At 44.9% G+C, this 26437-nt stretch overlaps 2 protein-coding genes and 1 long non-coding RNA gene across 6 annotated transcripts in view; 2 read left to right on the forward strand and 1 right to left on the reverse strand.

Annotated features, from left to right (window-relative positions):
• UROD (uroporphyrinogen decarboxylase) overlaps positions 1-3268 on the forward strand; it is a 37520-nt gene extending 34252 nt beyond the window's left edge. For all 4 annotated transcript variants that reach the window (XM_087719762.1, XM_014066306.2, XM_014066307.2 and 1 more), the window contains exon 10: positions 786-3268. In XM_087719762.1, the coding sequence (XP_087575888.1) occupies positions 786-950 (165 nt within the window). In that variant the 3' untranslated portion in view covers positions 951-3268. The remainder of the gene's footprint in view (positions 1-785) is intronic.
• ZSWIM5 (zinc finger SWIM-type containing 5) overlaps positions 2570-26437 on the reverse strand; it is a 168531-nt gene continuing 144663 nt past the window's right edge. The window contains exons 5-14 of the mRNA XM_014066302.2: positions 24486-24665; positions 22577-22753; positions 20221-20367; positions 19565-19702; positions 18620-18880; positions 16627-16762; positions 15569-15723; positions 6441-6604; positions 5298-5379; positions 2570-4617 (exon numbers count right to left, since the gene is read on the reverse strand). Of these exons, the coding sequence (XP_013921777.2) occupies positions 3755-4617; positions 5298-5379; positions 6441-6604; positions 15569-15723; positions 16627-16762; positions 18620-18880; positions 19565-19702; positions 20221-20367; positions 22577-22753; positions 24486-24665 (2303 nt within the window). The 3' untranslated portion in view covers positions 2570-3754. The remainder of the gene's footprint in view (positions 4618-5297; positions 5380-6440; positions 6605-15568; positions 15724-16626; positions 16763-18619; positions 18881-19564; positions 19703-20220; positions 20368-22576; positions 22754-24485; positions 24666-26437) is intronic.
• Positions 20257-22078, forward strand: LOC148044620 (uncharacterized). Its single transcript, XR_015697282.1, has 2 exons — positions 20257-20392; positions 21404-22078. It is a non-coding gene; the product is annotated as an uncharacterized LOC148044620 (long non-coding RNA).

Here is a 26437-nt window from a genome sequence, read left to right on the forward strand (position 1 = left end):
CTTCTTATATAAATTCACTTGTTTTCTACCTGGGTTCTATGGAAATTGAATGGGGTCTGCTGGTCAAAGGAAGAAAAATTCTTTACAAGGTATTTATTAAAGGGGAGGGGGAAATTCCCTGGCAGAGAATTTAACCTTAGTCCCTTATGGAGAGTAGGAGGGGAAAAAACACACACAGAGAACAGAACACACACTGCTAGAGAGAAGTTTCCAAAGATGGGCTCCAGCCCAAATCCTCCTGCCCTTGGCCCTTTATGAAAAGAGTTTTTCTCCTCTTAGCCACTAAGGAATAATCGTGTTGCAGGACTTGCTCGCTGACATTCAAAAGCCCCACCCTTCTTGATTACGGGTTCTGGGACTTTATTTTTTTAAAATCTATTCTCCAACTTGAAAAAGTTTGAAAATTCATGTTCTTGTCTCTTTTTTTGGTAAAAAGAAACAAGTAACCAAGGCCTTTCATGGACTAAGAAGTTAAAGTAAAGACCATTTTCAAATCCTAACCCGATTATCAGTTATTTCCTATTGTAAATAAAATCTTGCTTATAGGTTGATGAAGGTCAAAGAGCTGTTACCATTTTTCTCTGCTGTGGACCAAGTGACCAATCAATGACTTCAAACCATGCTTTTGTTATGGAAACAACCAAAGTTGGCTTTAAGGTGCTGCTTCCCCCCCTCTGTAAACTTTAGAGTGGAGTGTAAAGCACTATAAAGCGATATAGAAGTCTAAGTGCTGTTCCTATTCCTATTGCTATCTGGTCTGCTTAATCATTTTTCACTTCCCACAGGAGAAGATTGGGGAGCTGGTGAAAAAGATGTTAGAAGGCTTTGGCTCCCAGCGTTACATTGCCAACTTGGGCCATGGCCTCTATCCTGACATCGATCCAGAACACGTAGGGGCTTTTGTGGATGCTGTGCACATGCATTCCTGCAATCTGAACAAATGTTCTTAGGAGACTCGGAGAAAACAGTCCTTAAGTGAAAAGAAAAGAAATGGATCATCTGCTCAGCAAATGTAACTGTTATTGAGAGGTTACATCCTGAAAAGGATTTCGGTGTAATTAGCTACAAAGGCTGTGGCAGGAACTGGCAAAAGAAGCTGGGGAGTGCAGGCTTTTCACACATACGTTATCTTCTTCTCAGTCTCTACTGTAGAAAATGGATTCATTATGAAACATATACTTCCCCAACTGTGTACTTTTTATCCCCAAATTGCTCCAACTGATTACAAAACTAATCTTGAATGCCTCCAACAATTAGTGAACACTTTTTTATTGTAATTGAACTTCATCTGCCCTTCTCCATAGGAATTGGCTGTCTTGTCTTGCTTCCTACCCATCTGTTTCTTGCAGAAACTTTTTTTTAATTACTTGGATTGTTTTTAATAGTCAGATGTGCCGCAAGAGTGGGGCTGTTGATGTGGGGAGTAATTCAAAACATCTGAGGAGGAGCTATGCCTCATGCATATGCCTGAGTGGTCTGCTGCTTCTGCAGGTTAAGTATCTTGTGTCTGAGAAAGGGTTAATCGGTCCCCTTTTAGCTTATATGCAAATTATATTGTTTATATCAAAAAAAGGAAGAACTATCCCCTCGCTTCCAGTTACATGGAACGGTAACCTCTCTGTAGTCCAGGGGTCAGGTCTGGAGCCGCATGTGGCTCTTTCATCCTTCTGCTGCGGCTCCCTGTCACTCAAAATATGCATCACAACTGCCAATGTGCAACCCTTGCCGGCGTGTGATTTATTAAGCTTTTCAACCCCCGGTAGGCCAACCGTGGATAAATCCAAGAAAAGAAAAGTTTCAGAAGAAAACAGAACATTTAATTCAACTACATACGCTAGTTTTGTAGCCGCTCAGGAAATAGTCAGGCACAGGAAGGGTTTTGTGGCTCCCGGTGTTTTCTGTGTGAAATGGGTCCAAATGGCTCTTTGAGTGTTTAAGGTTACCGACCCCTGCTCTAATCCCATCTCAGCAGCAGCACAGATTGTCTTTAAATGGCTATCCTTTTTATGATTTCGAACTGGCAGCATTAATGGACTGATACCAAAAGGGGTGGAGTGATACAACGAAGTCTTCCTTTTTTTTTTTTTATTAAACATCAGATCAAGAAGTTGTACATACAAAATAAAGAGACAGAAGAATGATACTTTTATGGCAACAAATACTGGGTGAGTAGGGCTTGTCTGGTCTTCGAACCAGTTTCTCAGGATTTTTTTTTTAAACAAAAACAAAAGTGGAGTCAGACAGTACGTAATTTTAATCCACATTTTCTAAACTACGCTTCATCTTAACCCCTGCCCCATCCATTCCCACCCTGCCCCTTTTAAAACTAAGATGCATCGGAACAGGGGAACACAAAGACATTTAGAAAAGGGGGAAAACTATTTTGCTTCTGCTTCACTCCATTTCATTGGACCGAATAAACATTCAGATGGATGCAAAGCAGTAGTAGGAGATAAAGTAGCAGAAACTATGGCAGAAAGCTGTCCTCAAGAAGGCACCAACCTAAGCAGAGGCCAGCAAAGACAGTAGTTTTTGAAATAAAGTTCAAAATAAAGACACATGCAGACTAATTCCTCCTGCTCCTCAGATGACAAAAGAATAAAAATAGAACCCTTTCTAAATTCACAGAGTAATATAACTCTTGCACAAATCAAATGGTTTGCATTTGGAGGCCAAAAATAGAGCATTTTACACTATGAGCTCAACCGGCTCACAGTTTTGTTCCAGCTTCCTGGGGTCATTTTGTACGCCACATTTGGAACCATGGTACGAAGTAGCAGAGTCAAGTAATGTGCTGTGGCTTATAGCCAGCGGGCAAAGTCCACACCCTGATGGCCTTGAAATGCTGAGGTGTATCTGGCTTTGCGGTTGCCACCTTGGTCTCCTCTCTTCCAAGGTTGTGTGTTGTGGTAGGTCTGCTCAAGCTTTTGTTTATTTTCCATTAGTCAAACCCCACCCACTTTTTTTTTTTTTGCCAACAATTCTGGGGTGTAAAACCTGAGAAACGTTAATATTTCTCAAGTTTGGAAATGCTTAGCCCAGACCACAACACTTTTCAAGTATCCCCAAACAAACAAAAACAAACAAAAAGAATAATTATAAATAATTAAAACTTTACAATTTAATAATTGACACATATACTATTGTATTTACAGTATCATAAATGCTTCTGTTACTTTTAGTAAAGCAATCCCTGAGAACCGTTAACATTAGTTTTTTTTTAATTAAGGATTTTCATACTCACGCGCTTGCACACATACTAAACCAACCCCCCAACCTATTACCGCCCCCTCCCTCGTCCCAGTTACTCTGGAGTCAACTCATCCTATTCCCCAGCCAAGCAAATTGAAGTCTGGCAAATCTGATGGGTAACCAAGTTGGAGAAGGCTGCACTAAATGGTGACACCAGTTATGGAGGATGCAGACCTCAAAACCCACCAGCTGAGAACCCAGATGGCAGCGCAAGAGGCTGAGTAATGTGCTTCCATATTGGTTGCTTTTCTGCCTCCATCCACCATGCTGTTTGGGAGAGAGGTATTCAGTTTCCTAGTTAGCCTTTTGGTATTGCTGAAGTGTTTGCAAATAAGTGGTCATTGGAAAGCAAACTCTTCCTGTCATGCTACTTTTGGTTTATGTTCCTCAAAGAATTGGGAGATTTTCTATGATGAAAACTACAGTTAGTCTTGCCTGATGAGCATGATTCCTCCAACAATGATCAGGGTTTCTTCTTCCCTTTTCCCCCTAACGCAGAAGTTCAACCAAATCGTTCTCGCACTAGCAACATAAGCTTCTTCTTGCCCTTATAGATCTGCTTAAGGTTGTCTATGAACTGTGCAAACTGAATGTGGCCATCCTGAGCAAGCAGGAAAGTCTCTCGAGCTTTGCTCAGAAACTCAATAAACTCCCCATAATGCCGTGGGCTGATGTGGGTAAGACGGGAGTGTGTGGTATTGATGTAAGCGTTTATTGTAGCATCCAGCAGTTGGCGCAAAGGTGCTTTGTCCGTTGACATCAGTTTCCCAGAGTTCCTGCGGCCAGGGATGCCAGCAAGGCCTGGCGCTGTCATGGTGCAGCGGCGCAGAATGTCAGATAGCACTGTGGCACAGTGCACGCTCTTTACTACCAATGGAATAATAGCGGCCAGCTCATTCTTCCCAAGGGAATGGCTGAGTGCACATGCCCAAAGCACATCATTGATGGCAGGGTGTGTGTCCTGGTTATAGGCAAGGTTGAGGTGTGTCATGGCAAGGGAGGCCAGCTTGAAGGCCCGCAATGGGTACCCGCGGTGCTCCATATACCGTGCAATGGTGAACAGTTGGGAATAAGTCATGCCAGTGGATGCAGCATCTATAACAATTTGGTAAGCGGTCTCGAAAGCGATGTGGTCCTTCTCACAAAGGGTAAGAGCCGAGAGCGCACAGTTTTGTGGATCCTTCATGGCACACTGCAGGGCCAGTGTGCGAGCACAACTAGCCAGTTCTTCGCGCTGTGGATAGTCCAGGCTGAGCCGCAGGATGGTACTGTGGGACATCACTGTTGTTGCTACTATGCTAGTTGCTTCAGTAGGGGTAAAGAGTGAATACCAACTCTGCAAGATGCTGACCAGCGCGCGAACACCTGCAAGAAAGAATCATGAACTGCTCAACCAGTAGGGAAGGACTAGCAAGGTACACACAAGGGTAGTAAGTAAACTGAGCACTAATTGTATTTTATTTTTCATCAGATTGGACCTATAGCACCAAGGCCATAATTCTGTCAGGGGACCAATATTGCAGTCAATTATATTTTTGTCTCTTTCTCTGTTTTGAAAGTAGCAGTCTAGTTTAGCACTAACTTGTAGGAGATGACCTCTCTCTTTTTTTTTTTACAATGAATGTTTGAGCTCCATAGTGAAAAGATTAAAAAGATTGCTATAATTTGAGCTACTTAATGAATTCAATTGGGAAATGTCATATAGTGTATCTTATCCTATCTTCATTTGGTGTGTTTTCCTTATAATTAAATATTTCGATATTTGCTACCTAGGGAATCAATATTGGGAGAAATAGACTATTTGAATTAGAAATCACTTATCTTTGTCATGAATTTGGATATTAGTTATCATCCATATTTGACTCTGGTGCCCAATAGCATCTTAATATCTTTTGGATGAGCAGAACATGCTACATGTGCATTACCTTCCTGGTGTTTGGGGAATTAAAGCTCCCAGAATCTCAAGCCAATGTTGAGGAAGGCTGAATTAGGCTCGCTCTAGGCTGCAGTCTTAATTTTAAGCATGGGTTTGTGAAAATACCTACCAACTTCTGTAGCACAGGTCACCAGCCATCGCACCATCTCCCTCCGTCTCCAGTTCAATGTTGATAAAGTCATGCGCATCACCTGCAACAGTAGAAATGAGTAGAAAATATTTTTTTCACCTACCAGGGATATCCTAAGAAATGGTTGCATTCCCCTAGATCAGCATATCATAACACCTTAAGTGGTTTCAACCTGTGAAAGATTAACAGGTTTGGCTACTAGCTGTCAGCATTCCAAATATAATGCAGAATTAAATCAAGAGTCCAAGGCAGAGCTATCCTTAAAGTTCCAATTTAATAAGACAGACATGTTGGCACATCTGTGGAAATCCCAAATCTGAAAACTTCCTGGGATTTCACCCAGTTGAAAGTTCATGATCTTATCCCCACACCCATAAATCCATTACATGGTCCAATCTTCTTCAGCCACGCTGGTATTTCCACCCACCCGGTCAGATGCAGAGGTGCGGAGACAAAAGATGACCTTGGCTTCTAGAAAAGAATGACAACAACACATTCCACAATTTTATTCCTTTCTATTCTCCCCTCCCAACTATTACACTAAAGAAACAGCACACTGAAATAAGAGAGTGCGGCAGGCCAAAGATCCTAAAAAGGAATATAACTGCAGGCCTGACACTAGCTTCATAAACTGCCTAGATTGGATGCCACGTGGGAAGCATAAAGTCCCATTCTGAATTTTTCAGTTGAGAAATGTGTGGTGGTTTAATTATTCAAATCAGAGGTCCTCCAATGTTTCTGGTTTTGTGGACCAGTGGGAGCGGCAGGGCAGGAGAGTGGATGCTTCTGTGTGAGTGGCAGGCGCCATTTGCACAAAGAGTGGGCATGAATGAACACTGCTCACACAAATGGGCTTTGCACATGATTGTCTGCTGCTTGTGCAGCCTGGTTCCGAATGGACTGTGGCCTGGTACTGGGCCGCAGCCCAGGAGTTGGGGATCCCTGATTTAAATGGCCAGTATGCCCGAAATCCTGTAAGAGAGCAGGATTAGCGCTTAAGAGCACAACTCAGCAGGCTTTTTCTTTGGCTAATATGGACATTTCATTAACCTTCAAGGCTTCCAACTTACTCTAAAGATTTGAAAATTATTCATTTTTCCTGATGATTATTAATATCCTTACTTGTAGCCCCAACTCCAGTGCCACATTAAGTAGTGTGGTGTCAGCATTACTATCAGCAGGTGTGGCAATCTTAAAAGCATCCTGAGCCAGTTTGAAGATCAAGGAAGAGGAATGGATGTTCTTCTGAATTGCTTCTAAGACAGTCCGTAGACGCAGCATGTCACCTGCAGTTTAAGAAAGTTTATCCATTTGTAGGTTACATCCACCTTATTAAAATAATAGTAAATATCTTCCTATGTAAACTGGGTAAGCTCAAGCAATATTATTCTTATTTTATATATCCTGCTAGAGAGAAATCAGTTTGAGGGCTCAAATATTCAACTACAGGTTTCTTCTCTGATCCATCAGTGTCTTTCCACTTAGCATTTTTTGGCTCGAGCAAATATGCCAAGGGATTCTATGACAAATCTGCATTTTGCCTATTTCTAGAGCCAAGTAGAGAAATAAGCATAGATAAGCACAGAAATAAAAGGCCAATGTATATCATCTGCAATCTGAACTGCAGTCATAAATTACCAGACAAAAATATATACTAGCTCACATTATAAAAGTCAAAACACAAGTATTCTCCCAAAGTTTCATTTTTAAATCTATAGCAGGCAAAACTTATTTTAAAAATACAACTGCAAATAAAAATATTTTCTATTTGGACTAAGTATGCAGATGCTTTGGTCTTCAAAGCCCAAAACTTTAACTTTCTGGCCTTTTGTTCACCTCAAGTAGCTAAATGTCCATCTGTCTTGATAAGTCAGAACCAAAACTGCTATCAAAAGTGGTTAGAGAGTAAAACATTGTCAAGAGTGTCATGCAGAAAGCAACAGTGTTGAGAGCCAGAAACCACTCAAAGGAAAATGAGGCAAAGAACAATTGGGTCCTAGTATAATTCAGCAAATCTGTAGCTAATGAGTATGATTTGCTCTGGTTTGTTTCAGAACTCTATCTCTCATAACATCTGGCCAAATATTAAGCACAGTTCAGGAAGAGAATCTGGGCCAGAAACTGATGACCCCTATGTAAGTGGGAATCCCATTAGAACTACAGTTCTTATACAGAAATCAAACCAAAGGAAGGGTCTCAAAGCTTTCCTCAATAGTAACTAGGAAAAATAATTGCCTGAAAAGGGGACACAAAGAAAGCAATTATATAAGTCACACAGAAGTAGTTTTCCCCACTAGCTCATCTTTCCAATATTAGCAACTCTCCTATATGCAGCATAGAACCGCATCTGCACTGCAATATGTGAGAGGGGAATCGGAGTAATTTAACTTTGATTTTGGGGAGTTTTGGATTTCTGGGAGTCCCACCATCCAGTCAGGTAAGAATCCCTTCCTCCTACTATAGACAGGTAGGCTCATATCAACAAATGCAATTTTTCTTTGTTGATAAAGTGATCTTGTCCAGCAGTTTCCCTCTTCCATACAGCCCAGCAGGAAATAGTCTGCAGCTTGTGGGTACTAATCATAAAGGCTTTATGGAGTGTGCAATTGCTTTTGTGAATAGGCCACTATCTGCATACAGCTGATGTTTCCAGTTGCTCATGCACATCGGCCCCTCTTTTCACTTCTCGGTATCAAAAATGTCTAGGTGTCAGAACATTCTTGTCCAGATTGGCAGAAAAGATGAAACAGCTGCTGTATCCAACAATGTACTCAGAAAGTAATTGCTATTTCTTTGTTTTTAATTAAATGTCTGTGTCTACTATTCTAGTGTAGGGACGCGGTGGCTCAGTGGCTAAGACGCTGAGCTTGTCAATCAGAAAGGTTGGCGGTTCGAATCCCTAGAGTCGGGAACAACTAGCGAGGGGAACCTTTACCTTTATTAGTTTCCGAAGAGAAGGTGTGGGAGGAGTAACCATCAGGTATTAACCTAATCTGCTTGCCTATTGGAGATTGAGGAAATCTTGGAAACCACACCTCCTGCTGCTCCCGTGGCCACCCAGTTTAACCTCAATCTCGGCCTGAACGGAGTGTTTTTTCCTCTCTCCCTTCTATCCGAAATTCAGGAGTTTCTTACTTTCAGCAAAGCTTCAGCAAGGATTTTTAACTTAAAGCGATCTCACCTGCCTTCTGCTGTGCTCCACGCCGCTTATTCAAGCCTCGGCTTGTCAGCGCGGGCGCGCAGAGTCCTGCGGGGCCGCCCGATCATTCCAAAGGGGGTGGAAGCCCCAGGAAGGCCCAGGATCGCAGAGAAACCTCCAGGTGACGATCGGAGGAGTCCAGGAAGGCCGGAGAACCCAGAACCCTTCCAGGACTGCGAAGAAGATTCCAGCGGAGAAAGGAGACTCCCGATGGCACCAGCAGTCGCCATTTTGGATCGTCGCCATCTCAGGAGCACGTGGGAGCGCGTAAACAGCGTTCCGACGCCGAAAGCGCTCACAAGGCCGTAGGAAGCCGGAAGAGGCTTCCTTTCTGCTCTGCCCCGCCGGTGATCCGGGGGGAGAATTCAGGGCCTTGCCTGCCGGCAGCGGAGCACACAATCAAACAGGGAGCGGCGGATCCTATCCCTAGGAAGGGAATTCATTTACAGCCGGCTGCAGAAGGAACACGTGGGTGAGCAACGATCCGTGAGTAATGGCGGAGGCGACTAGGAGCAAAAACTCTAGACCCAGAGCCCCGCGGGGTGCGGATCCAGAGGAAGGGCCCTCTAGAGCGATTCCCCCTGCTCCCAGAGGCAGATCCCCATCTAGGAGGGACAAAGCCAGGGCTCCCAAGAATCCATCCCCCAGGAAGGAGGCCAGAGCAACCAGGGCCTCGGCCAGGGAGTACAGGGCGACCATCAGCCCTTCTCCCCCCAGATCACGCTCCCCACGCAGGGCCTCTGCCCGAGCTGAACGCAGATCACCACCCCCAGCCTCTCCAGGGGGATCTCTGAGAAGGCACAGCTCTCTTTCTCCTCCTCTCTCTCCTGCTCCCTTACTGGATTCGAGAGCGGATCCTTTTGGCCGCAGAGCAGCCAGTCCAGCCCGGCCTCGCCTAGCACCCCTATCCCCTGAACCCAGGGAATATTCCCAACCACCAGAGCTTCAGCCTGTGCTGCCTGATCTAACCAGCAGCTTCCAGGACATGTTTGCCAGAGCTCTGGCCCAGGTTATGGCCTCCAGCTTAACTCAGCAGCCACAGGCTCCCAGGAGCAGGGGCCCCCAGGAGCCCCCCAGAGGACAGAGCGATCGCCCTAGCACCTCGGCTGCAAGGGAAGCCAGGTCTCCCTTCCCATCCACGGCTAGTGAGGCGTCCGACCTCGAGGAAGGAGAACTAAAGGATGTGGGTTTTTCGGAGGGTGAAGACCCCCAGGCGGAGGAGGATTCCACCGTAGCGGGCCTTTCCCCCCCTCCTTATTCAGCTCCCTTTTACGCAAGGCAGTAGCCACAGCTGATCTGGATCCACCTCCGGATCCTAAGCCAGCAACTGAGTCCTCGGGCAAGGGCAAAAGCAAGAGGAAGAAGGGGCCCTTTCATAGGCCCCCCATAGCTAAGGAGGAAATTCCCACCCCAGAAATGTTCATGGAGGTGCTCAAATCACAATGGGTGAAGCCAGGGTCTTTTCCCACTCCAGGGGGGAATGAAAGAAAATTTTATAATCTTAACCAAGCTTTTGCCCAAGCCTTGCAGGTTCCTGAAGTGGATAACCCGGTGGCAACCTTGGCATCTTCTTCAACGGTCATAGCAGGAGACACCGCTAATTGCCTCAAGCCTGAGGATAAGAGGGCAGACATTGTTCTGCGCAAGACGTTCCAGGCCATCACCTGGGCTATCAGGGCGGCCGCCTCTGCCTCCTTTTTTAATAGGTCCACGGTCCTGTGGCTGGAGCAACTGAGGGATAGGACCCCAGCATCTGAAGTGCGACTCCTGCAGGACATCTCCAAGATGCTTGCGGCAACGCAATTCTCGGCGGACGCCACCTTGGACGTGGTAAAGTATGCGTCACGAGCTATGTCTTCCTCAGTTGCTTCTAGGCGACTATTCTGGCTACGTCACTGGCAGGCAGAATCCCGGATGAAGTGGCACCTAACCGGCGCAGACTACACCGGGGACAAGTTATTCGGGACGGTGCTGGATCCTCTCCTTGTGGAGGATAAAAACAAGCGGAAGATCCTCCCGTCAACGAACAAGCGGTCGGATTTTCGCCATGCACCGTACCCTAGGAGGACCTCCTACAGACCGTGACCCGTCAAAACCGCGGTAGACAAAACCGCGCTCGACTAAAGCGCGTACCTGACGTCATCAGCAGCACGACGAAAAAAATTAAAAATAAATTAAATTGAAATTAAAATTAAATTAAAGCAAGCCGGTTCACATAAAAGTAAGGGTTAGGTTTAGGTTTAGGTTTAGGTTTAGGTTTAGGGTTAGGTTAAGGGTTAGGGTTAGGTTTAGGGTTACGTTAAGCGTTAGGGTTAGGTTTAGTGTTAGGTTAAGGGTTAGCGTTAGGTTTAGCGTTAGGTTAAGGGTTAGGTTTAGGGTTAGGTTAAGGGTTAGGTTTGGGGGGGGTTAGGGTAAGGTTTTCGCTTTAATTTTAAATTTACCGCTCACAGCGCGATGTTTTCGTCGAGCGCGCTTTTGTCTACCGCGGTTTTGTGGTGGAACCCTACAGACCATCTGAAGGAGACAGCCAAGGCCAGAGGTACCAAAACCCCAGATTTCAAAGGCAGGGGGATAGGCAATTTCAGAACAGATTTAGGGGCCAACACCAGGGGAAGCGGCCCTTTCGTGGAGGCGGTCGCCCCTTCCGCAGATTCAAGTGATCCGTCCCCGGATCACCCCATCGGTGGTCGCCTCTCCATGTTTGCGGATGCCTGGGAGCGTATCACATCGGATGAGTGGGTTCTCCAGACGGTAAGGCTCGGGCTTCGCCTGGAGTTCCGCTCCCTTCCCCCCAGTAGGTTCCGCACCTTCACCTCCTCCTCAGACCCAAACAAGAGGGCCCTTAAGGCCAAGGCCATTAAACATCTCCTTGACATCAGGGCCATCGAGAGGGTCCCAGAGGGGGAAAAAGGGTCAGGATTTTATTCAAACCTCTTCCTAGTGCCCAAAAGCTCGGGGGGTTGGAGAGCCATCCTGGACCTAAAGTTACTCAACTCCAGGGTGGTATACCGTAAATTTAAAATGGCTTCTCTGAAATCCATCCTGGAGGGCATCCGGCCGGGCGACTTCCTTGCCTCCATCGACCTTACAGAGGCATACCTGCATATCAGGATCGCCCCAGAACACCGTAAATTCCTGAGGTTCTCCCATGAGGGGACCCATTTCCAATACAGGGCCCTGCCTTTCGGGTTGGCCTCAGCTCCCAGAACCTTCACCAAGGTACTAGCTGCAGCTGCGGGTCACCTACGTTCCCTCCCTGTCTGTTTATTTTGCTACCTAGACGACATCCTCGTCTTGGCCAGGTCCTCTGCCTCGGCTGCTAGAGATCTGAATACTACCATCGACACTCTCAGATCCCTGAGGTTCTCCATTAACCTGGAGAAGAGCCACCTCGTGCCCTCCACCAGGCTGCTTCACTTAGGGTCCATTATCGACTCCGTAGCGGGGGAGGTGTTTCTCTCTCAGGATCGCAAGGACAGCATCGTTAAGATGATTCATGAGGGTCGCAAGTCACGCTCTGTCCCTGTAGTTCTTCTTTCCAGGCTCCTGGGGAAGTTCATCTCGTGCATAGGGATCATCCCTTGGGCCCGACTGCACGCCAGGGAGCTCCAGTGGTTCCTGCTACCACATCAGAAAGCCGGGACGAGCGACGCGACCTTCAAGATCCGAGTATCACCCCAAGTGCTGCTATCCTTCCGCTGGTGGCTGTCTCCAGCTCTGAACAGAGGCTGCCTCTTCAGAGTTCCACCAAGGATGACGCTCACCACCGACGCAAGCCTCTTCGGCTGGGGGGCCCACCTGGAGAACCAGATCGCCCAAGGTCGGTGGACTCCAACAGATCTAAGGCACAACATCAACTGGTTGGAGCTCAGGGCCATCCACCTGGCCCTCCGACACTTCAAGGACATGGTCAGAGGTCAACACATCCTAGTCCTGACAGACAAGGCACACGTGAACAGACAAGGAGGCACCCACTCCAAGGCTCTCCGCGACGAGGCGCTGCGTCTGGGTCACTGAGCGGAGAAACACCTGGCGTCCATCAAAGCGGAGCACATCTCCGAAACAGAGAACCATCAAGCAGACTGGCTAAGCAGAGAAACGATCAACAACGGAGAGTGGCAGGTCCATCCCTCGATCTTCCACAGGATCTGCGAGAGGTTCGGCCAGCCGACGGTGGACCTGTTTGCGACGCTGCACAACGCCCAGCTACCGGAGTTCGTCTCGAGGTTCCCGACCCCGCTGCAGCTGGCCACCAGGTCTTCTCTACGCCTTTACCCCCCTTCCCCTCATCCCTGGGGTTCTGAAGAGGGTGGTAGCGGAGAGGGCAGATCTGATAATGGTAGCTCCATTTTGGCCGCGCCGCCCCTGGCTGGCAGATCTGGTGGACCTGTCCACAGCTCCTCCCTGGAGGATACCAGCAGGGGAGGTGGTGCTTCACCAGGGATCCCTAGAGCACCCAGACCCGGAGTGGCTCCATCTGACCGTCTGGCGCTTGAGCGGGAACAACTGAGACAGGCTCAGTTCTCCGAGGAGGTCGTTAAGAACTGGATGAGCGCTAACAAACTGGTACTCAACCCGGACAAGACCGAGTGGCTGTTGTGTTTCCCTCCCAACAATTTGGCTAATGTTCCAACAATTAGGCTGGGGGGTCAAATTTTATACCCCTCAGATAGGGTCCGCAACTTAGGAGTCCTCCTGGATCCACAGCTGACTTTTGACCACCAGTTGTCAGCTGTGACCAGGGGGGCATTTGCCCAGGTTCGCCTGGTCCGCCAGTTGCGGCCCTACCTAAACCGGGAGGCTCTCGCAACAGTCACTCGAGCCCTTGTGGTCTCTAGGCTGGAATACTGCAATGGGCTCTACATGGGGTTGCCCTTGAAGTGCATCTGGCGACTGCAGTTAGTCCAGAATGCAGCCGCGCGAGTGATAGTGGGCGCACCGCGGTTCGCCCACGTTACACCCATCCTCCGCGAGCTGCACTGGCTACCTGTCGGTCTCCGGGTGCGCTTCAGGGTATTGATGACCACCTTTAAAGCACTCCATGGTAGTGGATCTGGGTACTTGAGAGACCGCCTTCTGCCGATTACCTCCCTTCGACCGATTAGATCGCACAGACTGGGCCTCCTCCGAATCCCATCCGCCAGTCAATGTCGACTGGCGACTACACGGAGGAGAGCCTTTTCTGTTGCAGCTCCGACCCTGTGGAACGATCTCCCCGTCGAGATCCGTACCCTCACCACCATCCAGACCTTCCGCGCAGCCCTCAAGACCTGGCTCTCCCAACAGGCCTGGGGATAGGTTCCCAATTTACCCGCCCGAGTGTTGATTGTTGAATGAAAGTTGTGTTTTATTATTTTTCTTTTGTTCACATTTTGTTTTGTCTTTGATACTGCACCCCCTCCCCTGTGATTGTAAGCCGCCCTGAGTCCCCTCAGGGAAAAGGGCGGCCTATAAATCTTAATAAAATGAAAAAAAAATGAAAAAATGAAATGAGGTCATCAAGGTGGTAGAGGCATCCCGGAGACAATCCACCACCCGCATCTACAATGCCTCGTGGGTGGCTTTCTCAGACTGGTGCCGGGGTAAAGACATCTGTCCTACGACTGCCTCGGTTCCGCAGGTTCTTGACTTCCTCCAGGAAGGTCACCAGAAGGGCCTCGCCACCAACACCCTTAGGCATCAGGTTTCTGCTCTTTCCACCGTCCTAGGGGGGGGGGGTGAACGCTCCCCCCTTATCTCAACACCTGGTTCTTAGGCGTTTTCTCAAGGGGGCGGCGAATCTGAAACCCTCAGCGGTCCATCGATTCCCCTCCTGGGATCTTCCCACGGTCCTCCAGGCCCTAACGGAGGCTCCGTTCGAGCCTCTGAAAGAGGTTTCCCTCCAGCTTCTGACCCTTAAGGTCGTTTTTCTGGTAGCCATCACTTCAGCCAGAAGGGTCTCAGAGATCAACGCCCTTTCCAGCAGAGCAGACCTCTGCACCTTCCTAGATAACAGGGTCGTCCTCAGACTCGACCCTTCCTTCATGCCCAAGATCAACTCCCCCTTCCACAGAGGGTTAGAGATCATCCTTCCGGATTTCTGTCCCCATCCCTCCGGGGAGAGGGAGAAATCCTGGCATAAGTTAGATGTTAAAAGAGCCCTACGCATCTACCTGAAGCGCACGGCGCCCTTTCGACGATCAGAGGCCCTCTTCGTGTCCTTCCAGCCTTCCACCCGAGGGGCTAAGGTCACCTCGGTCACCATCAGCAGATGGATCAGAGCGGCCATCTCACAGGCCTATCAGGCTCGGGGTCTTCAGGTCCCACAGGGTATCACAGCGCACTCCACTAGAAGTGTGGCCACCTCAGCCGCCTGGTCTTCCCAGGCTCCCCTAGAAGAGATTTGTCGAGTGGCCACCTGGGTCTCCCCGTCTCCCTTCATTAAACACTACAGACTGGACGCCTACGCCTCTGCAGACGCCGCCTTCGGCAGGAGGGTCCTTCAGGGCATCCTGGACTCGCAGGGGGGCTCAGGCCCATCCATTCCCTCCCAGGACAACTAACTTTGGTATGTCCCGATGGTTACTCCTCCCACACCTTCTCTTCAGAAACTGGCAGTTGGTCTTACCTGAACTGCATGTTTCGACGAGAAGTGTGGGAGGAGTCACTTCCCGCCCGTTATGGCGCCCCGTGCCGTGAAGTAGGGCCTGAGCACGTCCAGGTTCAAGCAACGGCTAGGAAGAATTGGTGTTGGCTGTTTCTTTTTTGCTTCCTTTCTGATGCCGTTCAGACGTTCGGTTAAACTGGGTGGCCACGGGAGCAGCAGGAGGTGTGGTTTCCAAGATTTCCTCAATCTCCAATAGGCAAGCAGATTAGGTTAATACCCGATGGTTACTCCTCCCACACTTCTCGTCGAAACATGCAGTTCAGGTAAGACCAACTGCCATTCTAGTAGTCAACAGTGTCTGCCTGACAAGTACAAATTGACTTTCTATTAGATTTCTCTTAATGACCATGTGAATATTTCACCTGGATCTCTAGTGAGCTTTGTACAGTTCTATTAGGAACCCACCTTTGGCTGCTGTCAGCATAGTGGAAGCAAGTTCACACTGTTGTGATTCCAAGTGCCCCAGAGTAAACCAACGGGGATACCTGCTAGGGACCACTGAAACAATGTGGTGAGGATGTGTGACATCACCTGAGGGAGTTGTCTCCAAAACCGGCAGCCTAGGAAGAACAAAGCCACAACATTAGGTCAATAGAAGGATACCTGCTGGTAATCATATTAAATCCTCTCTGCATTGTCTTCTTGTGGCATGCTGGGGGAGAATGAGGTGATAAACCTTTCAAAGGCTTTCAACAGCATATGGTTACAAATTAGTCTTGAACAAATTGGAAAGGCCACTAGAAAACTAGAAGGGATTTAAATACTTGTAAGAAAAAATAAAACTTTAGACATTTCTTATGGTTTATGTCAGAGCAAAACTTGATTTGCACTGCAGTTATCTAATTCTGTGGGATGTGGTGGCTCAGACGCTGAGCTTGTCAGAATGGTTGGCAGTTCGGGGGTTTAAATCCCTAGCGCCACGTAGTGGAGTTAGCTCCCATTACTTGTTCCAGCTTCTGCCAACCTAACAGTTTGAAAGCACACCTAAAAATGCAAGTAGAAAAATGGGAACCACCTTTGGTAGGAAAGTAACAGCGTTCCGTGCGCCTTTGGCGTTTAGTCATGCTGGCTACATGACCAAGGAGACGTCTTTGAACAGCACTGGCTCTTTGACTTTGAAACGGAGATGAACACTGCCCCCTAGATTTGGGAACGACTACACATATGTGTAAGGGGAACCTTTACCTATCTAGTTTTGCTTAGTGAAGGGGGTGCATGTGTAATTTCTTGTTGGCTATCTTATGCACTTTAGATCTACCCATTTACATGTTTATATAGATAGGCCTCAAGTTACGATGATAATTAGGAGTGGAATTTCCGTTGTTAAATAATGTGGTCATAAAGCATGATCTCACAGGACCATATCGCTTAATGACAGCAATCTCAGCTGTCTCTGTTGCCTTTGTTAATCAAATCCCACTTGATTTTCTTAACAAAGGAGGTAAAAAAAGAGGGGTACCAACCTCATGGAGCGCAATGCCAGCTTGTAGGCCAGGTCAGCATCATGGGGTAGTAAGGCAGAAAAGAGGTACTTCGCAAAAGTGTGCATAGGTACACTTTCCCGGTGGATGACTTCACCAAGGCCACTAAAGGGACCACCTAGGCAACAGCAGAAGCACATCAGTGTCTCTCCTTCAACCAATCTTATTTATTTATCAGATTTATGTCTTATCTTTTCATCAAGAGCTCAAAATGACACACATAGTACTCCCTCCTCCAACTGTCCCACAACAATTGTATGAGGTAGATTGGACTCAAGAGTAGGTGATTGGCCCAAAGTCAACCAGTGAACTACCACAACTAAGCTTCACCTTGAACCGGGATCTCTAATGTTATGACACAAATGGTTGGAGATATTCCTCTTCTTGCCATCAAACTGAAAATCAGATTATCTTTCTGACATTTTCAACTCAGACATTGTGATTAAAAAGGCACAGATTGTCTTCTCCTCCCCTCCCTTACCAATAACTTGGTAATGGCCAAGTTATCCATTAATTCCCTCTACTTTTCAAAGGAAACTGCAGACACATGAATACACAGGCTTTAGAGCCCACAGTGGAATGGGAAGGGAGAAACAGCATTTTTAAAGCATGGATTGTCTTCAAAATGCAACCTGTCAGAGCCTTCTAGACAAGAAGCGATAGTAATCACTACAAAGGGCTCCTGTTTCAGTAAAGAAAAAAAGCAAATAAGCAAGGGGTGAGGAAATGTATACATAAAAAAACTCACATTAAAGAAAATATTTGTGTAGTACTAATGCTGAGAAATCCAGACACTGGATCTAAACTACTCATTGAACAAGATCAATAGACAAATCAATAGAGCCAGATCGATTCCCAGGGAGGACATATTAAAACACAGACCACAGAAATAGAAGAATAGAACACTATTGGTTGTCACCCACAGCTCACAGCTCAAACCAGTCAGATATGTTATTAATAATTACAGCTTATTCTGGGCAATGATTCTGAATTTCCTCAAGTACTGAGCGTCAGGCCTACACTTGCATGCAGACAGCCACTCAACCTGAATCAGATTCTCACATTCAACAAGAGGTAACATGGAACCGGCCCCCTGCAACAATCCCAGAGGTCTACTTTGCCCTCATATCTATGCCAACAATACTGTCACAGGCCCCAACAAGTATACACAAAGGATTAAAGGCCTTTCATATGCTTTTCCTCCCATGTGAGATGCCAGGTGCATGCCATCATCTGCCAGCAATGCCCTTTGAATGCTACATAGGACAGATGGGACAAGCTTTGTGCAAAAGAATTCACAGACACACATTTAATATCAAGACTCAAAACAAGGACAAAATAATATCAGAACATTGCAACTTGCCAGGGTACATCACTGCAGATTGCAAAAGGGCTGTTTTGGCAAAATTGGACTTTTAACAGCACCATCAAGCAAAGTCAATCTCAAAACATCTCATCAAACACAATGGTTTTCTAACACATTACTATTGCTAATTAATAAGGGTCTTCAATCTGTTTCATGTAGAACCTGCACCACCACCCTGTCCTCCCCTCCACCCTGCTCCCCTCACTCCAATTCTACCTACAAAGATCTAACCACTCTGTGCATCTAATGAAGTGAGTTGCAACTCACAAACGTTTGTGTCCCTCAATAAAACTGAGATTTCCAATCTCATCCTGTCTCTTTTACCATCAAAGACAAAATTCTCTTCCTAAAATCTCTAATACTGTGTAATCTGTTTTATCAAATGCTGATATTCCCAACCTCTTTTCCAATACATGTCACTATCAAATTCTTCTATTCAAAAGTATTTTGATACCATTATCTCATTGGAATATATGCTACAGTGACCAAGGGAAACTGACCGGGTTTCCGATATGGAATTTACTTGAGGAAATATGAAAAATTTCCCCCCGGATTGTGGACACAGCCTTATCTCTCATGTGACTGGCAGCAGCATCTCAATTCTCTCACCTTCCAGAAGCAGAATGCACTGCTTGCGTAGGGTCTGCACCAATACAGCATCAAGCTCCAGCTCTTGCAGGCAGGCAATAATCTGTTCCTCATTACGCCACACTTTGTCTTGCGCATAAAGGCCTTCTGGCATCACCCGTTGCTGCCCCATCCCCATCAGTGCCACTTCCAAAGCCAGAGATAGGTAGGATTCCCCACTCTCAGGGCAATTGTTGGCCACAGGCACATGCTGATACACTGGAGGCTTTGACTCACTAGCATCTGATGGCCAAGAAAAGAATTAATAGGACAGGTAGATCCCACTCTATACAGTACTGTAATTATAATTTCTTTTCACGACTTCCAAGATACACATCAGGTTGGCTCTATTAATGCTATTGGTCCAAACTATCCACTCACAGCACAATATAGTGGCTGTTTTTGCTGCAGATCATGTGCTCAATTATACTGGTGCAGCTGGGCTGAGCTACACACCTCCATTAATTCCATCTCACAACTTCTGAAGTACACTGCACAGGAATCATAAGGAGTATTACACCAACCTTTGGACTATGAACAAATTAAAAGAATGAAACACTGCTTACTCTGCTAGTAGCTGGAATATTTTCTGAAACTGATTTTCATTTGATATCAATTCCTCAGGAATAGCCTGTGCTTAGCAGAAGTCAACCATGCCAAGTGCAGATGCCAAAGAGCAAATCATCAAAGATGTCATATTATCAGCTAGAGCTAAAGAGCTACCTGAGAAAATTCTAAGGGCTATTGGAAGGCTGCATTTCCATTGAAAATTGTGAGCTGAGTTTTTCTCATTTATTCATATACATACAGCTTTTAGACAAAAAAAGCATTCAGTAACAACAACATGGCTCCAAACTAAACATAGGGAAAAAGAACAGAAGCTGGTTTGAATTCAAAGTTTGCAATCTGAAGTTCTCATTCTCATACCTGAAATATCAAGGCTGTTTTCATCCTCTATTCGACATGCTTCTGTCAAAGTGAGAAATAAGCAGCCAATCGGATTGAGAGGATGTCCTACCCAGCTTTCCAGGTTTGTGATGGTGGTTGCTCCTCTTTGCAATAGTTCTAGAGGACGGCACAAAACAAGAAAAATCCTAGTATGAGGTCACACAGGGCAGCCTCTTTGGCTTCATCTTCCAAACCATAATGCTCAAAGCTATCCCTGAAAACTTGCAACCGATAATAGGGATTCCTTTTAATTTGTTGTATTTATTCTCTGTTCTTCCATTGTGACAAGGTTGTCACCAACAAGGTTGTACCCAGTTTTGGCTTCAGTTTTTGAAGTACTGTAAATTCCATGCATTCTGTGTTTACAAAAAGGCAATGGCCAACTCACTCCAACAGCACTCACTTATGCAAGTATCCTTTATATGGGCAACACCAACTTCAAATGGATAGTTGTTTTTTAAAAGATATTTGCAAAAATAATTGCTTTACGGTTAAAATTTGTTTGGAAAGATCAGGGTGGAAACTCAGGGATCTGTTATGTTCCAAACAGCATAAAAATAATGTATCAAGAAGTCCAAATTAACATTCAGAAAGTTGGATTGGTACCAAAGTCACAAACACAAGCTAATTCATACCTTTCTTCTGATGCTTGTATATTTCCAGCTGCCTCTGTTGCTGCAGTCTCAGCGTGTTGATTATGGCCACAGTTAGACGGAGAGCCTCCTTGGGGTATCCATGGGACCGTAGGGCATCAACCCGGGCACAAGCAGTTGGGACATGTTCTGTGGCGTCGTGTAAGGATAGAAGGTAATTAAGTCTCAATTAGAGACAAATGAATTATACAGGCAGTCTATGCTCAAGAATCAACTGAACACTAGGAATTTAAAGCTAAGCTTTATTTATATATTCTGTTCTGTTGCATCCCCCCCCTTAATGATGACTAACATGTAGAAATAGGCCTTTTGATGCTTGCTTGGTTTTCTTGGTTTGCCTTTTTCCTAGTGCAGCATTGAATGTGTGTAATATGCAGCTTACATTCTGTATTTCACCTCTTGTATCTGCCAAACCACTATTATCCTAACCTTAGTTTTTAATAAAACCAAATAAAACCCACAGTGGTATAACGTTCATCCATGAAACTGAATTTTCAACTCCTTCCTTTCAAAAGATAACCCAAATACACAGATGTAATATTTCTTCTGATTATAGTATATTATATTAAATGAAAATATTAAAAGATTCTGCCTTTCAGAAAACGAAGGCAAATGAGGGAACAATTGTATCCTAGCATAGCCTTTTGTCCTAACATTCTAGTTTTATTGCAAAAGGACGTTGCCTGTGTATGTTTTGAACCTCCCCTGGTCCCACTGACTTACCGTGTTTTCCCGAAAATAAGACAGTGTCTTATTTTCTTTTGAACCCCAAAATAAGCTTATGGGCTTATTTTCAGGGACGTCTTATTATTTTTGAGTTGCAGGAGGTGGTGAGCATGGTCGCCTCATGGCTGCTGCTGTGTTGCAATATTTTTGAGGAGGGCTTATTTTCGAGGGAGGACTTATTTTAGTGCATGTACTCAAAAGCCCGATTGGGCTTATTATCCGGGGAGATCTTATTTTCAGGGAAACATGGTACTACATCTAGCATTCAAACAAAGCCACAGTTACAATTCCATCCTTCAAACCCCCTCTTTACTCAGAGCTCTTTATGAAATAGAAACCTGATGTAGTCTTCTTTCTTTTATAACTTCTGCTCAACCTCTAGAATATCTCTCTGGAAATGATTTTGTATCAAGTGTATGTTCTGTGCCATTCCTGATAGTATTATTACCAGAGAACGTCGTGTCCTGTGGCAACACAACTGCATGGCATAGAAATCCATCTGTTCCTGATTATTGTCATTGTCCCATCCCGTCCTCACAACGACATGGAGAGGAACAGATGACACAGACTGGTTGGAAAGCTGCAAAGAACTTCTTCCTCTCTAAATGTCTGTGTCATGGGGAATACAGACAGAAAGTCACACGAGTGGACAATCTGTGAAGAAAATATTTTTGTAAGGTATCTCAAGATCTTTAATGACAGCTACATTCTTTTTCCTTAGCTGATTTGCTCCATGTTTTTAATGCTCCCGAAGAAAATGCTTGGGTCTCTTTTTTCAAAAGTTTGTTCATTCTATGTGCAGTATGCACACCTTTTTAAAATTGTATCATTCAGATGTTGCTGGCAAATCAAAAACAAGTCCTCAATGCTCTCAATTTCCTCCAGGAGGAGCCCCAAGAAAAGGAAGCAAGAAGATTGGACAATGCATTTCATTTATGTCTTTGGCAAATTCAAATGATCTATCCAAATAAGGATTGAGGAGGAGAAGGAAGATGCAGAGATGGCTAAAATGTTTTGTTACCTGACTGAGGTCCCATGCACTGGCCGCTATATCCCTGAATTTCTGTATTCTGTGCTACATAGGTCTTACTTTCCTAATGAAGCTGTAAAGAGGTAGGTGTGTTGTATTATGATATGGGATTAATTTTAGCACAGTAAGCTTCATTGATCTAGATGAAAAGCCCATTACAGTACAATCATTAGTAACGTCAATGTTTGGCTATGGATTTCAGTTTTAATGCCTTTCATTTAATTTCAACCAATTTGTAGTTTTGTTATTAGTAGACTTCGTGATCTAATTAACTCGAGCACTGTTGCATTTCATTACAACATCAGCAAACTCTTTCCACACTGAATTAGGAGTGTTTCAATACACAGTATCCCTATATAGAGCTAGGAAAAAGGGCTCTGTGAGTATTGAGTATTGCAAGTGGCTAAGTGCCAGGCTTCTCAAGTTCTGGAAAATAAGTAAGTGAAATATGTGTCCTTAGAGAGGGACAGCAGCACCCACAAATGCAAGAATATTATTCTGTCCTAGAGGGATCACAGCTTTTTCTTCAACAAATATTCTTTTTAAAAAAACCTGCACAGCAACCAGAACCAGGAAGCTTACCCAGCCACAACGGTTGTCCTTGTGAGTTGAAAAGAAGACCCTCACCCTCCCTGGGGTAAGATGGAGAAATGTAGAAATCACTGCTGATTATTCGCTGGAGGTGACTGTCCTGCCAGTGGAGGTCACAGCCTTCAATAGCACGAGTGAATACTGTGCGCCGTGGCCGTGTTAAAGGGCCTATAAGGAAAAGAACAGATAAGAACATAAAAACCCAAGCAGCATCCTGCTGGATCAGATCCCTACCCTATCCAACATGGCATCGATTCTCACAGGGGACAATCAATTGCACAAGGAAGCCAACTAGTCTTCCAGCAGGTGGCCATTGAAAACAGTCCCCCATCCATCAAGGCTAATCAGATAGAACATCTAAATGCAGAGTGGTCTTCTCAAACTATTCCCTCTGCTTGGGGGAATCCATTGGTCACAATGGACCTGTTTACTACCAAACTGCTCACATGCATTAAAACTGAACACAGGCCAAGGAAAGTACAACTCAATCCCTGACAGAAGGGCTAGGAAGAGTTCTAAGCAGGACATTGAACCAAGCATTATATTATTTTACACACTAGTGTATAACTCTATGCTGTGCTTTGCTGTGCTAGTCACACAATTTTTAAGCTCCCTTTAAAAAGACAGACGCGGAGGATATCAAAATCTTTGTACAACATTCCAGATCTATTGTCACCATAAGAAATCTATTCGCAGGATTCGTTGCCATTTACAAGATAAGGTCAGGCAAGAACGCTGTTGCCATGTTATGTGAGAAAATATCTCTCCCAATATCAACAAGATTTGGGAACTTTGCACACCAAGTTTGTGAAAGTAATATGAGCCCATTTTTATGCATTCAGCTTGCATGGAGTTCAGGGCTGGCCAGGAATGTTTCAGACTGCAAAGCATTCAAACGATGCTTTTGCTAAGTATTGTTAGCAAAATTGTTATAACAAAATTTTGTTATAAAACTCAGTTATACAAATTATAGCATTTCCAGCACAAAACAGCATGGGGAAATAATTGAGGAGACAGATAGAGCTGACCAATTCTTTTCTAAACTGGATAATGTCCAGTTAATATTACTACAACAACAGCAACAAAAACAACAACCTACAGCAGAGTCCATCCACTGCCTGGTACTGAGCAAGAGTACAGGGAGGGAATTAAAGAGAAAATCAGGAACAGAGGAAGGGGGGGCAGGCCACTGAAATATCCCATTATGAGGACAGGAGCGAGGAAGAAGACAAGATTTATAGAGCTCTGATAATCTGAATCAAAACCATTTTCCTCCAATTGGGACATTTTAATAAGAACTAGGCAACCCGTGCCCCACTGGGTCATCCTTTCAAAAATAATCCCTTACCTAAACAGAGAAAGAGAATGATCACTGGCCAGCAACCCCCCCCCCCGCCAAAAAAAAAAGACAGTGAGAGGGGACAGTGAATTCCAACTTCCAGCCAACTTCCCCACTGACTGTCCTTGTAAAAAGCTGGCAAGGAGTGTTGCAAATGAGGATCATTGCAGCTATGGCAGCGCAGCACAATGAAGCAGCCACAATTTTGCAACGTTTGTCACATTCTGCCCACAGGAGTCACAGGTCCTGAATTCTGTAAATTAGCTAATTTGAGGTAGGTTGATTCAAAAATTGTTGCTCTATGACACACCATGTCACCCAAATGAAGGTTACGAACAATCAAAAAGACACAGGAGTTTTAGTAGTACACCCCTTTTCCTTGCCTTCAGGCAACATTCCTTTGTTCATTGATCTACCAGATGAAATGCAGAGCAGTCCTATGCCCTGAACTAGATTTCTATTATCCCATAACTGGGATGTTATAAGATTATTTTTAGTGTTTATGGAAACTAGAGAAAGATGTTACATAAGAGACAGCGAAACTATCTCCGCCACACTTACTTTGCCTGTGACTAGAGCTCTGAGTAAGGGCACTAGTGATGTTGGGAAGTTCATTGCTGTAGTTTCCATCTTCCAGTGGACAGACATCCATATCACCCCACTTCCGGAGCTGTCGCAGCCAGCACGCCTTTTCTTCTAGTGTGCAGTGTGGATTTAATACAACACACACCCATAGGGCCCCTGTAAGAACAAGCCAAGTGCTGAAATGTATTTTTCTACTTGAACAGGCAACAAGAGCACACATACCCCCGTCCCCCATAGGTTCCTTGCTTTGAAGAGTTGGGAAATGTTTACATCTTGTTTTAGGGAACTGCACTGAGCCCAGAGGGAGAATTTATAAAAGAAACTAGCTAACTAACTCAAGAAAACATCTTCCATAAATCAGCTTAATTGTATTCCTCAGAGCTGAAAATGGAGAGGCAATGTGCATCCGAGATTATTTTTGTCTGCCAGGATATATCGATTGTTTGAACTGTACTTCAAAGACTGCTTAAATGTATGCCAGCAAGTCCCAACGTTGGAAACCCCACATGATAGCCTGATTTCTATACTGCACATTTAGTCCATTTTAGAAAAGTAGTAGGCAAGTGGCATTTGCCCCATAATCAGTAGCAACAATATAATTACTGCTCCCAGTACTATAGTTCAAATCTGCAGGTCAGTTAATGCTGTATATCTAAAAATATATATTAAGTATTCTTTGGCAAAAGAATCTGAAATTAAGCAAAGACTAAAGAAACATTTGCCTTTCAATTGAGTTTCACTTCTCATGACTTTGTGGCCAGGAATGCATATAGTTTTCTTGGCAACCATATGGAAAAAATATTTTATTCCACAATGATTTTTTTTAGTTTCCAATCTAGTCTTCAGCCCTTGCATTTTCTAACGTTCTCCTATCCCAGTCAGGCTCAACACAAGTTTTTAAGGTCAGCTGAGGTCAATTAGATGATGAGGGATACAGATACAAAGCCAAAAAAACCACACTTAACTCTGGATGGTTGTTTAGAGTTTTAAAAGAGATTATGAGTTTTATACATATCACATGATTTGTGGCTACCTCTATTTTTATATTTTTGTACTTAATTACATACTTCATACTTTGTAACTATCTCTTAAAATACTTCTCCTGTGCCTGTGAGCAATCATCTCCTCTATTCATTACTCTATTTGATTAAAATGTTTTTTTGCAGAAATCCGAAGACACATAAGGATACAGTAAATGCAGATATATGTTTAAGTATTCTAATAGCAGAATGTGCAGATTTCTGTATAACTGGAAAACTTGTATAAGCAGCTCTAAGAAAAGGTTTTCTATACCGGGCAAATTAAACTCTCAGGATGCACACTTTAAGCAGGTTTCACACCTCTTAGAACTGGAATTGGCTGGGGCTCCTGCTAAGCCTGAACCAATTTCATTCAAAGCCAGGGATTATAGGCCTTTATGCTTTGCGACTCACCAAGATGAATGTTCATCAATTACATGGTTATATTGGTTTAACAGGAGTCTATAAATTTGCTGTACTTGGTAACTGTGACAAAATTGTGCAAATGTTATCTTTAGAATGGAGTAAGCCACACCGGATCGTGGTGCAGGGCCAGGTTATTTGAGGGACTTTAAATCAAAACAAACAAATAAATTGGACTTAATGGTCAGCCTTTTTATTATTTAACATTTCTATATCTATATCTTTTTATATCTTTCCCTTTCTGTTTCTATATTTCTTAGGACATCTTCATATGAGATGCTCCATTTGAAACCATCGCTTAGAAATCTATGATCCGATGAGACCAGTTGTATTTGACAGCCAAGCAAATTTGTTTCTAGTTCAGCTATGTTAGGTTTAAAAATTAGTTGTTCCTAGGAAAGGGATGTGGTGGCTCAGTGGCTAAGACGCTGAGCTTGTTGATCAGAAAGGTCGACAGTTCAGCGGTTCAAATCCCTAGTGTTGCAT

This window comes from Thamnophis sirtalis, unplaced genomic scaffold, assembly GCF_051295495.1.
Source record: "Thamnophis sirtalis isolate CommonGarterSnake01/CBP01778 unplaced genomic scaffold, rThaSir2_p1.2 scaffold_7, whole genome shotgun sequence".
NCBI classification, from domain to species: domain Eukaryota; kingdom Metazoa; phylum Chordata; class Lepidosauria; order Squamata; family Natricidae; genus Thamnophis; species Thamnophis sirtalis.